This window comes from Arachis hypogaea, chromosome 8 (genome assembly GCF_003086295.3).
Source record: "Arachis hypogaea cultivar Tifrunner chromosome 8, arahy.Tifrunner.gnm2.J5K5, whole genome shotgun sequence".
NCBI classification, from domain to species: domain Eukaryota; kingdom Viridiplantae; phylum Streptophyta; class Magnoliopsida; order Fabales; family Fabaceae; genus Arachis; species Arachis hypogaea.
In genome coordinates this window covers 14,558,149-14,572,087 of record NC_092043.1, presented here as the reverse complement: position 1 = coordinate 14,572,087, position 13,939 = coordinate 14,558,149, and the positions used below count along the sequence as shown (strand labels likewise).

The 13,939-nt window shown below is 34.4% G+C and overlaps 2 protein-coding genes across 6 annotated transcripts; one reads left to right on the top strand and one right to left on the bottom strand.

Moving 5' to 3' along the window:
* Positions 1 to 5,344: 5,344 nt before the first annotated feature.
* On the top strand, positions 5,345 to 11,549 carry LOC112706242 (mechanosensitive ion channel protein 2, chloroplastic). 5 transcript variants are annotated; one of them, XM_025757434.3, is made up of 14 exons: positions 5,345 to 5,618; positions 5,933 to 6,089; positions 6,191 to 6,250; positions 6,444 to 6,589; positions 6,987 to 7,119; positions 7,207 to 7,301; positions 7,376 to 7,489; positions 8,077 to 8,137; positions 8,453 to 8,602; positions 8,743 to 8,853; positions 8,960 to 9,127; positions 9,235 to 9,348; positions 10,001 to 10,057; positions 10,444 to 11,549. In XM_025757434.3, exons 2-14 carry the CDS (start codon positions 5,976 to 5,978, stop codon positions 11,206 to 11,208), a joined length of 2,088 nt encoding a protein of 695 aa, XP_025613219.1. In that variant the 5' UTR covers positions 5,345 to 5,618; positions 5,933 to 5,975; the 3' UTR covers positions 11,209 to 11,549. The 5 variants fall into 5 exon arrangements, with proteins under 5 accessions (XP_025613219.1, XP_025613217.1, XP_072056840.1 ...); XM_025757432.3 differs by having other exon boundaries at positions 7,204 to 7,301; XM_025757435.2 differs by having other exon boundaries at positions 5,386 to 5,618; positions 7,190 to 7,301.
* A 534-nt stretch (positions 11,550 to 12,083) lies between these two features.
* Positions 12,084 to 13,273, bottom strand: LOC112706243 (uncharacterized). The gene has a single exon (XM_025757437.3). The coding sequence runs from the start codon at positions 13,134 to 13,136 to the stop codon at positions 12,297 to 12,299; it is 840 nt and encodes a 279-aa protein (XP_025613222.1). The 5' UTR covers positions 13,137 to 13,273; the 3' UTR covers positions 12,084 to 12,296.
* Between the last annotated feature and the right edge of the window lie 666 nt (positions 13,274 to 13,939).

Sequence of the window (13,939 nt, the reverse complement as noted above, 5' to 3'; positions counted from 1 at the left end):
TTTAGCCATACAATCTGCAACTATTTGCAGTCCTCTGAATTAAAAGAATAGAGACTCTCCAATTCCAATTCATAACCTCCTGAATATGCTTTGCCAAATCCCATTCCGGAATATCCTTACTAAGCATTCTTTGGTTTACCAAGAAAAGAGCTTCTAAACAGTCTGTTTCACAAATAACCTCACGAAATCCACTCTCCCAAGCAAGAAGTAAACCTCTCCAAATTGCATACAATTCAGCAAAAAGAACACTGCACACTTCGACTTTTCCAGTGCAACCTTTCAACCAACATCCATCAGGATTGCGAATAATACAACCAAAACCAGCATAGCCAGAAGGAGCAAACCAACTAGCATCACAATTCAATTTAACAGAATGAACTGGAGGTGGAACCCAATGAAGGAGGAGACAGAGATTGATGCATAGCAAAAATAGTGTGAAACTCCCTTACTGAACTACGAATCAAACTCACCACTTTACTAGCACTCCATGAATCATCTATATTAAATAAGTCATGATTTCTGCTTCTCCAAATCCACCAGATAGTCGAAAAGAAAAGAAAAGCATCTCCACTCCTTGCACCTCTGTAGAGCCAATCATGTAAATTCGAGTTATTTGAATACAAGTCTAAAAGGGTCCAGACCTCCTTGGCACTAGGGCACTCCCGAAGACAATGAAGAGTGGATTCAGAACCATTCTGACACCGATGACAGGTGCTAGATAAAGCTAAACCACGACCCAAACGAAACTCTGCTGTAGGAATAGCATTATGGAGACTGAGCCAAATCAAGAACTTATACTTCTCAGGAATATGCAGACGCCATACCCACAACCAATTATCATGCTCATTCCAGTCAAACTTTCTTTTGGCTAGCCAACTGTACCCACTCCTAGCTGAGTAGAGTCTAGAAGATGCCATACCCCACGACCAACCCGAACTCTCTCCAGCATTCAAATCCGGATTATAAGCATTCAAACGCTGTTTGACATCTTCTGGAATGATAGAGAAAATATCATGGAGATTCCATTGACCATCTTTCCAAACGTCTCTAATAGTTAAATCAGAGTCAGATATATGTACAAAAGGGACATCTTGAGCAATTGGGCCCTCAATACTCCAATTGTCAAACCAAAAAGATTGATCAAGTGACCCAACACACCAAGAGAAGGCATCCTTAAGAGCACCAAAAGCCTTTGAGATACTCTTCCAAACATGATAAGCATTGCAAGGGACAGGGCCATCTAAAACTCCCTCATTCCTCAGATACTTCGCCCTCAATAGAGCAACCCAAGGCTTGTCCTGACAATGAAAAAGTTGCCACACCAATTTACCAAGTAAAGATATATTAACACACGCAGGGTCTCTAACACCCAGGCCACCAAATTTTTTTGGAGTGATCACGGTCCTCCAATTAACAAGAGAAAGACCTCTACCATCAACTTGACCCTTCCAAAGGAACTGTCTCATCATAGAAGATAATTTATCGCAAACCCAATTTGGAAAAAAGGATACCTGCATATGATAGACAGGAATGGATGCTGCAACAGAATTGATCAGGCAAAGTCTCCCTGCTTTATTTAGAAGCCTTCCTTTCCAATTAGCTAATCTTCCCCTCACCTTTTCAATCACCGAATGAAAAGAAGCCCTACTGGTACGGGAATGATTAAGGTTAACTCCAAGATATCTTCCTAAGTCCAAAGCAAAACGTATTGAAGAAACACTAGTAAAAATATCTCTTCTGCGAGCAGTCACATTTTTAGAACAAAAAGCTTTAGACTTTTCAAGATTCACTTTCATGCCAGATGCCTTGCAAAAAATATTAAGAGAATGCATGACCATTTGGACCTGACTTTTTGTAGCCTGGCAGAAGAGCAAGAGATCATCTGCAAACATCAAATGAGAAAATTTTGGGCCACCCCTAGTGACAGAAACTGGTTTCCACACACCCTCGACCACCTTATGAGATATATAGCAGGCAAGTCTTTCCATACAAAGCACAAATAAGTAAGGAGACATTGGATCGCCCTGTCTAAGCCCCTTCTAGGAGCAAAACTATCCAATCTATTCCCATTCCACATAATAGAAAGAGAGGATGCACGGACACAAGTCATAATCAAATTAACAGTGATGATAGGAAAACCAAAAGCAATGAGAGTACTCTCCAAAAACCTCCAATCCACCCTATCATAAGTTTTTTCAAGATCAATTTTAAAAGCAAGAGTACCTTTCTTGGATTTTGTGTGCTTCATGAAATTCAAAATTTCTTGGGCCACAATAATATTATCAGGAGCACCACGACCCGGAATAAAACCTCCTTGTAAAGGACTAACAATATCTGGAAGAAAAGGCCGAAGTCGGTTAGTCAATACTTTGGTGATAATTTTATAAACAACATTACACAAGCTAATAGGCCTGAAATCCTTCATAAAGGTAGGATTATCAATTTTAGGAATAAGCACAATCAGAGTTTCCATGATGCTAGGATTTAAGAACTCTCCCAAAAAAGCGCTCCGGACAATATTCCAAATCTCAGTGCCTACTATCTCCCAATATTCTTTAAAAAAATAAGCTTGAAAGCCATCTGGACCAGGAGCCTTAAAAGGGCTCATACTGAATACTGCTGACTTGACTTCCGCAAAAGAGACAGGGTCAATTAACCTAGCACAAGCCTCAGTGCTTAGAGTGGGCATCGGAACATCCCCTAAACAATCAACCTCAACCTCTTCCGTTGTACCAAAGAGATTCTTGTAAAAAGAGAGGGCTTCTTCCTGGAGAATATCTGGATCAGTAGACCAAGACCCATCTCTAACATATAATCCATGTACTCTATTATGGTTTCTACGCACCAAAGTCTGAAGATGAAAGAATTTAGTGTTTCTATCCCCATACTTGACCCACTGCTCTCTAGATTTCTGGTACCAACAAAGTTCCTCTTGCAATAAAAGCCTATTATAATCTTCCCTCAGTTCAGCTTCTTTAATTCTCAGAGATAACACATCGGTAACCTCCAAACGCCGTTGAATCTGATCAATCTGATATTCCAGCTTATTTTTTCGCACAAAAATATTTCCAAAAATCTTTGAGTTGAAGTCCAAAGAAGCCTGTTGAACCATCTTAAGCCTTTCAGTAACGCCTCCAAACTCTTGATTCCAAGCCTTACTAATAACATGTTTATAAGAAGGATGTGTTGCCCACGCAGCTTGGAACCTAAAAGGACGAGAACCTTTCACTCTGGGCTACCATGACAACGAACTAAAATAGGACAATGATCAGAATGAAGCCTGCTAAGAATTTCAGAATAACCCTCAGGAAACAGAAATTTATGGCTAAGATCAAGTATATTTGATTTGTGTTTTTATTTTTTTTATTTTTAATATTTTTTATTTTTTAATTTTATAAAAAAAATAAAAATAAGAGATGAAAACAGAAATAAAATTTTATTTTTTTTATTTTTTATAAAATTTAAAATATAAAAAATATTAAAAATAAAAATAAAAAATAAAAATACAAACCAAACAAATTTAAAAAGTAGTGTTCTAAATTATGAAAAGGACTTAGAAGTTAATATTTAATTATTTATAGTAGAGACTGGATTGTAATTTGATTTAGCATAAAACATAGTAATAAAATGTTTAAGAATTTGGTAATTTTTATCAGGATTTAATTTAAATATATAGAGCGTGTAATTTTTTTTATATTATCACTTAATTATACTTCACTCCATCAATTATTTTAATTAATTCTTGACCAAGTATTATTAAGACTTTGATTATTTTTTATCTGAATTAGCTAAAATTTTACGAAGAGGGTCGCATTTAAACTCAAAATCTTAGAGAACAAGGGATTTATTATGTTGAATGATTATTATTAAATATATATTTAGGATATTGAGATAAGGATTGCATTGTTAATTGATCCTAAAAAAAAATACATTGACATAAAATTTCAGCCATCAATTAATTATTTTTAAGATATATATATATATATATTTGATATTTATTAAAAGATTATTTATAATACTGTAAAAAAATTTGATAATTTACAAATTTGACTATTGTAATAGTTAAGTATTTTACTAAAAATATATAAATATATAATAATGATTTTTTTATGTTTATAAAACGTTTTTATTAAAAACTAAAAGAATATAAAACACATTAAAAAATTTTTTAATTAATTATTACTTAATTTTTACTATTTTCCATAATTATTCTCCTTCAAATATATTGTTATATTGTTATAAATTTTCTCCGAGACAAAATATAAATATGATAACAAGAAAAAATATTTAGAAAAAATTAATAAAAACAATAACACAGTCTATGCATTTAGGTAGCGTTTGGTGAAGAGACAAAGATAAAAAAACTGGAACTGATAAACATAGATTAGGAGACAGAGATTGAAATAAATCTTAGTATTATATTTAGTACAAAGTGAGAGACAGAAATTGAAACAAGAATAAAATTCTAATTTAATTTACACAAAAGGATAAATTTAGAATTAATTAATTGAAATGAAGGTATTTTAGGTATAAAATATTATTAAAGTTTTAATCTTTATCTCTAAAAATTTTAATCTCCTGTGTTCCTATTTTTAGAAGTGCTGAAATACTGAAATTTTGGGATTAAGATAAAAATTTTAATACCAATCTCTAAATCAACAGATATGATATTAAATTTTAATTTTTTTATATCTATTTCAATACTTCAAAACAAATGCTACTTAATACAGATTGTACTGGGGAGTTTTTTTTTTTCTCTTTCCAAAAGGTAGTAACTATTATTACTAAAAATAATAAATGTTTTGTTAGTATATTAAAAATTTTCTAAATTGACCTTAATGTTACTTAAGCAATTACGCCTATGCTAGGAAGAATGATAACTGATTTTGGTTGCATCAACCCCCTGTATTTTTGGAAACTTTTCTATTGACTCTTGTTGTAAAATATGATTGACTTAAAAATAAAAAAATGATCATAAAACACTTATTTTTATTTTGAAAAAATGGCAAATAGACTTTTAATTTTTTAATTTTGTAGATATTTAAGTTCTTGATAATTTAAAAATATATTAAAATTTTTTATATATTTTAAATTTAAACATATTAATTTCTCATGTTTACTTAGATTTATTAATTCAACAGAAATATTAACTCTTATTGTATTAAACTGATTGATATGAATACACATGAAAAAAATTTTAAAATTAAATAAATTACACTCAAAAATTAATATATCCAAATTTTTCGAAAATATTAAAAATTTAAATATATTTTTAAATGATTAGAGACTTAAATATCTACTGAAATAAAAAATTTAAAAAGAAAATAGACAATTATTCTAAAAAAAAACAGACAATTTATTTGTGATCCCACTTTACGCCATGTCATCGCTATTTTCATTTTCATGCTGTGCGAAGCCAAAGCCAGAAACGATAACGTGTGCGCCGACTTCGTTTTCAATTCCAATTCCAATGTGTGAGTTTGTTCTTTCGTGCTAAGCTTCAATCTCCAAGAGGCCTTAGTTCTGAGGAATATTCCTTCTTCCTTTCCTTTTGTTTCTTCCCTCAAAGCTTGGAATATCGCAAACTCAGAATCATACTTCGTTTGCATCACTCAGGTGTATGTAACTAACTCGCATATCAATTTTCACTTCTCTCTTTATAATCGATGGTTTCATGAACTTAGGTTTACTCATGTTTATTTATTTTATCTAATTTTCTCTTTTTTGAGTAATTTGTTTGACCTGAAAATCTCTCAGCTTATTTTAGACTTTTAGTTACTGATAAAACTGCTAAAGTATGGATCTTTGGATTTTTACCCCCTTTTTTTCTTCCCTTGCAAAAATAAAACAACTATTTTTCTTGTCTGCTAAGGTGGTTATGTTCAACTTTTTTTCTTTCATGCAGTTCTAATTGTCCTTTTTTCTGTTACAGCTGTTTTTCTGATTGAAAGGATAAACTAGTTTGAAACTATTATATGATGTTGTGCTCATTCCATCATCATCACCTTGGGCTTCAGTTCCATTCAACAATGGCCTATTCGGGTTCACATAGGCTACATAGCAATATCGAAAGCTGCGGTTTTTGTCATGTATGTTGTTATTATTTGATTTGATTTGGATTTGATTTGTTTCCTTAAAGAGTTTGCCTTCTTTTAATGTACAATGCTGAGTTTTATTTATTTCTTTACAGAAGCCCATGTGTGCAGATCGATTATGTTTTGTAAATATCAATCATTCGCCAGAGTGTTTGGTATGACCCTACTGCTTTTGCTTCTTGAAATCTCCTGTGTATGCATATTGTTGGTAGTTTTATTTTTCTGAATTCCTGTTGCCTTCCAGTTTGAGATACTCTCATTCGCTCCACTTCTTCTATACGGTTATTGTACTAGATGTATGCCTTCTTTTGTTCGTGGACTAAATTGATGATGAACTTTGTTTGACAGAGGCGGGATTCTTCTGCACTTATCCTATCCAGAGTACATGTCCCACTTAGGCCCTTACGACGTGTTTCGGTGTGCCAGTCCACACTAATACCAGCTGGAGGGTGTGAGGCTCCACTCAGGAATTTGGCTACTATTTCTTTATCAAGGTTCCTCTCTCTCTATTTTGTTCCCAGTAATTCAGAGAAAGTTCCACAAATTCATTGAAAACATGTCCATGTGTTTATTTATGGCAACATCACTTTCATATTATGTTATGAACTTGAGATTTATGTTGGGCATCTGATGCCACTGAGCTATGGTTCCCTTTGAGAAGTAGTGGGTAGAATTGGGTAATTGATCAAACCCTAAGAATACTTGATTAAAGCTTGAACTTTTGATACTAAGTTCATTTATTATGACAGTTATATACACATGCTGCTTGCATAGAGTTTTCATCTAGTGCTGAATTCAGCGCATCTCTTCCTTTATCACCTATCTATTGCAGAACACAATCTCTGTGGACATACTTACGTTTTTAATTAATTTATTTTCAAATTAATGTAGGCCACAGTGCACTATATCAGGAAAACCCATTGTACAATTTGTACATCAATTCATCCCTGCCCTTGGTATCATTGGTTTTGCTGTCTGGGGTCTAGAGCCACTTCTGTGCCTGAGCAGGACTCTATTTCTGCAAGTTAGCATCTAATCTTCGTCTAAATTAAATCGAATGCCAGCATTAGTTAACTTCCTGTTTGGTGACATAGTGACATGTTTTCAGAAGACTGACAAAAGTTGGAAGAAAAGTAGTTTGCGTTATTTAATGAAATCTTATCTTCAACCTTTGCTGCTATGGACAGGGGTTATGCTCATATGCAGGTAATCTTATAGTTCAACAGGTATTTTTCCACTGGAAACTTGAAGAACTCTAATGATATCATAAACTCTTTCAGGGATTTAGATCCATTAGTCTTACCATCAGAAACCAGTCAGGCTGTGAAGCAACGGCTGCTGAGTTTTGTGAGATCCTTGTCAACAGTCCTTACATTTGCTTATTGTTCTTCAAGGTAGATATTTCTCAGAATTATGTCCCACAATTATTGTTATATTAACCAAGTTACTATTATATTGTACCTTTTGTAAGTCAAGCTTCTCTTTCTTGTTTGGTAATGATAGTTGCACACCTTGATTGATGTTCAATTTTTACCCTATTAATTAAATTAAAGTATGGAGAAGATAGAAGGAGGAAAAGTATGTGGGGTTCACATTCAAATCAATGGTGGTGGATTGGGTGTATAAAGTGAAACACCTATCTAGGTGTAGAATTATCATTTTCCTTTCTTGTTATCTGAACTCGAAGTAAAACACAAACTATTATGCAAATTTAAAACATTTAAGATAGTATAGAAGGAAAAATAGGAAGTACAGAGAAATGCTGGGTTCTATCTGCTTGTCATAGATAATTCTATTCTATTTTATTTTGATAATGGTTTCACATTTTATTTGATTGATCTTGTTATTTTTTAATATTATTATTCCTATTTATTGTTGCCTTGTAGTTGTAAAATAATTATTTTGGTTCTTACTATGATGCATTTGGAATCTGGTGTGTTGTTTCAATTATAATCTAATATGCATGTACTACTTCTTTCAGCTTAATTAAGCAAGCACAAAAAAGTTGTATGGAGATGAATGACTCCAGTGATGAAAGGAATGTATGTTTCTTTCTCTTCTCCTTATCATTATTCCATCCTCCACATAACATTTTGCTGCAATAATGATATAGTTATTTTTTGTTTTTGAGATCACTTAAATGAAGCTTTAAATTAGTTGTGTTATCAACTGAAGTTTCAAAGCAGTCAACTATTAGTGAATGAAGATTTGTATGTGACTAAGATTTACACATAACTTTGAGTATGCAGGCTAAACAAAGCAGTGTTGTAGGGCATTTTTTCTCAGTTTCATCTTGTAACTCTTGGGGGCATTCCTCAAGCGTAAACACAAATCTCACTGAAAGTTGTGAATGACAGATGAGGATTGATTTTACTGGTAAAGCTGTATATACTGCAATATGGGTAGCTGCTGTGTCACTGTTCATGGAGTTGCTGGGATTCTCCACACAGAAATGGTTGACTGCTGGTGGTTTGGGCACAGTATTGCTTTCGCTTGCAGGTCGTGAGGTATAGTATAGGATCTCCAATACTGTTCATGAGAATCATTAAGCCTACCATTTGCTTTTTGTGGATCATCCTTTATATTAAGTTTAATAAGTTTCTCTTGTTTGCTGCTGTTTTAACTTCACTTCCTGTGATGCATTCAGATATTCATGAACTTCCTTTCAAGTATAATGATTCATACAACTCGACCATTTGTTGTGAATGAGCGGATTAAAACAAAGATTAAAGATGATGAGGTTTCTGGTAGAGTTGAGGTTGGAATCTCTTATTCATATATTTTCCCTATATGAATAGTTTTTATTATAAATGATATTTTGTTTTCTTATATATTCAATTTTCCAATTTCCATATTTTTTATAGCATGTAGGCTGGTGGTCACCAACAATTGTTAGAGGTGCTGATTGTGAAGCAGTACATATTCCTAACCAGAAGTTGAGTGTAAACATTGTAAGGAATCTTAGTAAGAAATCTCATTGGCGCATCAAGACTCACCTTGCCATCAGTCACTTGGATGTTAACAAGATCAATGTGAGCACTCTTGGATTACTTGCTTTAAAACTTGTTGAGGGACTTTATTTTGGCTATCTCATTGTGTGAAAGCTAAGGTAATCTCTTAACTAAATTTTTTGATGCAGAATATCCTAGCTGATATGCGCAAGGTTTTGGCTAAAAATCCTCAAATAGAGCAGAAAAGATTGCATAGAAGGGTTTTTCTGGAGGATATCAATCCAGAAAATCAGGCTCTTATGGTAGGTACCCTTTTTTTGTGCCCATTGTTTTTTGAAAAATTGAGCTCATAAGTTCACATCTTGTTTTCCTTTGTTTATCTTCAATATATGCTTTTAAAGGCATTTTCAAGGCTTATCTTTAGATGCATCTTGTAGCATAATCTAAGGCAAGATGCCCTCAAGGCTCAAGCTTAGGATGAAAAGCTCTGCTTTCCTATGCCTTTTCAAATTTTCAAGTGAATGATCTCCAAGTTAGAAAAGACACAGTTTCAATTTTTAACTAAATATAAATTGACATATATAGGTAAAGAAGACTTAAATTTTTATCTTAAATAATTTGGGACAGACTATTAAGCAGCTCTGGTTCATATTGCTTAAGACTACTAAATTCTGCTTCACAATCATACATGTATCATAATGCTTATTGAGCACCAGTTACACCAGTTACGCTCTGAGCAACTTTTCAAGTTTCTATTCATTGTATCTTGGGCTTCCTGTTCTTTTTACATCTTATCTTGTAATTGGATGTTTAAGGCATCTGATTAGTTAGCATTTCTTTCATTGGAACTTTGGAATATGCAGAAATCTATTTTTTGTCTGCCTTACTAATTAATTACAAGTTCTCGATTTTCTCCTTTTTCATTTCTCAACTGCATGGTTTTTTCTGTTACAGATATTAATATCTTGCTTTGTTAAAACTTCACATTCCGAAGAGTACCTTCGAGTTAAGGTGAGTCTTGATTGATTATAGCAGCTGTTGATGCATAAAGCATGATGGTTTAATGGTGGAGACTCGCATGCAGTTTGTCTTCATGTGAAGTTGATAGTTAAAAACCGTTAGATGATAATTTAGTCAAACATATCAAATCATCTAATAGTTTTCAACTACGAACTTCACATAAAGACAACTACATGGAGTGTATAGATGTTTCGTAATGCAGCTCTTTCAACTCAATTGTAATAGTATTCTCAATCCCTGTTATGCTTTAAAACTCATCTGTAATGGTCTCCAATTAGTTTTGCTTCTATGCATTCCTTGGTAAGGGGCATTTAGTATCAGTTACGGATAAGTGGCTTACTTAGGTAACTGACGAGCAATTTTTGTAATAAAAACAGGAGGCTATTCTCTTGGATCTTCTCAGAGTTATCGATCATCATGGAGCTCGACTAGCGACCCCTATCCGCACAATTCAGAAGATGTACAGTGTCACTGATTCAGAAGCCGATCCATTTGATGAGAACCTATTCACTCGTTCCAGAGCTAAGGCTAACCGTCCATTCTCATCAAAGGATTCACCTTACAATGTTAAGCCTTCAATTCATTCGAACATTACAAACGAGAAGGATAACAAGTTTGAGGAAACCTTGACATCTGACTTAAGAGTAGATGACGACTTTGCAGGGCCATCAACCTCCACATCCAGCGTAAACTCCAGCAACGAGAAATTTAACCCTTCTGAATCCAAAACCAAGAATATGGATCATGATAATTTGGTCCAGAAGACATCCAAATCCATGCAGCCCAAGGAAAAAGCAGGAAGTGCAGGAAACAAGACATCACCGGAATTTTTGTTGACTTCCAAGAAGTCAGGCAGAGGAGATGCTACTAATTCTGTTACCTCTTCACCATCAAAGAAAGGTGAAGAAAAAGATAAATCTGGTGGCTCATCATCATCAACTATTCCTTCCTTGAAAGAGAATATTGTTCTTGATGCTGCCTTGCTGGGAGCGAAACGAACACTTGAAATAGACGACAAAGTTAGTCCACCTATCCCTGCAGAGCCTCCAGAATTCGCTATCCAGCAGAAAGGATGTGAACCTCGTGGAATTAAGGATCACAAGGGTTGTAAGAAGTCTCCTAATGCTAAGCAGAGTGATTAGCTGGATAGTCTCCTAATGCTAAACAGAGTGATTAGCTGGATAAGCAGAGTTTAGATGTGTTGTTTTAAACATATAAGAGAGCCTTTTTCCTTAAACTGTGCAAAAATGATGCAGCTGTTATTTTTATGCTGGCATTGTGCATTGTATTTTTTGTACCTGATTCCCTTTATGTAAATAACTGCTGGATTTACACCCCTAATTAGAACTCCCTTTATGTAAATAACTGCTGGATTTGCACCCCCCAGTTAGAAGCTTCTGTATATCATCAAAGCAAAGAAAGCATTTTTGCTTATGACATACTCACAGATGGTACCATGAGCTATCAAAAACTCTTCATAGAAGCATAAAGTGTTTTCATAAGGTCAAATGCCATATCAAACCAACCAGACTTTAGTTTGTACTTTGATTTATTCAACCATTAAAATTTATGGTTAATCAACAAAATCGTTCTCCAGGTGAAAATGTTTAAACCAGAAATTTAGATGTCATATTGAATATGTTATCACCTATAGTTTTGATCGTTGGTTTCAGAAGGTAATAGAGTTGAAGATTTGTGATTCCTTGCTTCAATGACTAGCAACTTGAGCAGCTTTCTTAGCTTTATGGGGATTTAAGCACAGCCATTGTCTATGGTTTGTTGAATGTATATCTTATAAGGGAATTCTTTTCGTAGTTACTACAAATAGTGTTGCCTTATTCAACTAGACACTGACATTAATAAGTCAAATGTTATATAAATGTAAGCATTAAGAATGCTTCCAAACCCACCTAAACAGAGAAATTTTGAATGTCCCTTTTCAAACTCATTCTGAATGACAAACTCCTAAATGGTAAACACTAAACACCCACGTTTAAACAGCTTCTGTAGGAGCAGATTTGAACAGAATAGTGCTACATTTTAATTTATCAACCAATGAAAGAACAATTACTACAAAACAAACAAACAAAATGTTCCACATTGCATTCAGATTTCCATGTTCCCTGAATAGAACAAAATCATATTGGTTTTCATCCAAAAAAAGAAAAAGGAACACAGAAAATGTTTTCTGAAACTAACCGCAACTTAAAACCATAACATTTTAACCATCTCAAACCACCCTCCGGGGCCTCCCTCGCTTCCGCGAACCCACACTACCCGAAACATCAACCGCCGCAGGCGCCACCGCAACTGGCACCGGCTGCTGCATGCAATCGGAAGCCACCGTTTGCGGCGCAGCATTTCCATTGGATTTCAAGCTCTCAAAGACAAAACCCATCGGAAAGAAGCCCCAATTGCAATAATACTTCTCCTCACCAGGCACTAACGGCGGCATAGCAGTAACCGCAGCACCGTGAAACGACCTCTCGCAATTGTCGTTTTGGCACCTCAAGCAACACCCTTCGTAAACCCTAGGGTATTCATACATCAAGTAACAGTACGGACACGCCGTCCAGAAGTTCCCCGAATAAGGATCGCTCCCTCTCCGAACCGGAAGCTTCTCCTGCTGAACCGAACCGGAAACATTCCCCTGGGCCCGGTTCAGACCCGCATCGTAGGCGAGTTTTTGGGCCGGGTCGGATAAGACGGACCAGGCGTCGGAAACGAGGGCGAATGCATGCTGGGCGAAGGGGAAGCGGTTCTTGTCAGGGTGGAGGAGGAGGGCGAGCCTGCGGTAGTTGGACCTGATGACGTGGAGGTCTTGAGAGTGTAACACGTCGACTTGGAGTATTTGGTACCATTGCGGGGTGTTATCGGTGGTGGTGGCGTCGGAGACGAGGAGGACGTCGGCGATGGCAAGGATCTGGTCGGAAGTTTCTAGAAGGGGCTCGGTTTCTTGGGCGAGGATGGCGAAGTCTTTGGCGCCGTTGAGGTCGCGGTTCTGTAGAAGCTTCTCTGCGATTCCTATCAGACGTTCAGCTTCTTCTTTGTTGTTGTCGTTGTTCTGCATTTTTTTTTTCTTAATTATTGCAGTTTCGTTTGGTTAGGTTTGTTGTCTGAGATGGGCCTCAGCCAACTGTCTCAGTTTGAAATGCTAACTAACTCTCTCTTCGGAAAGAAGCACTTTTATTACGCAAATTATTTTTTATATTGGGTGGGGAACAGTATTTTGCAGATTCATTGATGGTAAACTGTTAATGTCAAATGTTTTTAATACTGTTTAACGGGTAATTAGTTAAATCTGTTTTTAAAATTTTAAAAGTGAATATTTTAGTTTTAAAAAAATTAATATATAAAAATATTTTTAAGGTTTTATTCTAATAGTAAATCAGTTTTTAATTTATTTTATGACAAAATAATTATTTAAATTAGTCTTTAAAATTTTAAAAATAAATATTTTAATTTTTAAAAAAATTAATACATAAATTAGTTTTTAACATTTTTTCTGTCAGACATAATAAAATTTTTTATTTATTTTTTAACGTAATTCACTAATGAAAAATTCAAAACTAACATATTTTTTGTTAACGTAATTTTTGCATATATTATAAATAAAAAAAATATGTATGTACCACATGGATGTGTATGTTATGGTAGTCTATTTATGAAGTAGAAATTCAGTTAGCTTTTTGAGTTAATTGATAATTTGGTAATTAAGTTGATATTCAAGTTAAAATAGAAGAATAATTTTGATTATACTTAATTCCTAGTTATCACATTAATCTAAGTTATATTAAATATAAAAATATCAAATAGTTTTAACCTTGATCAGTTTCTTGTAAAATAATCTCTAATAATTTTATTGAACCACTT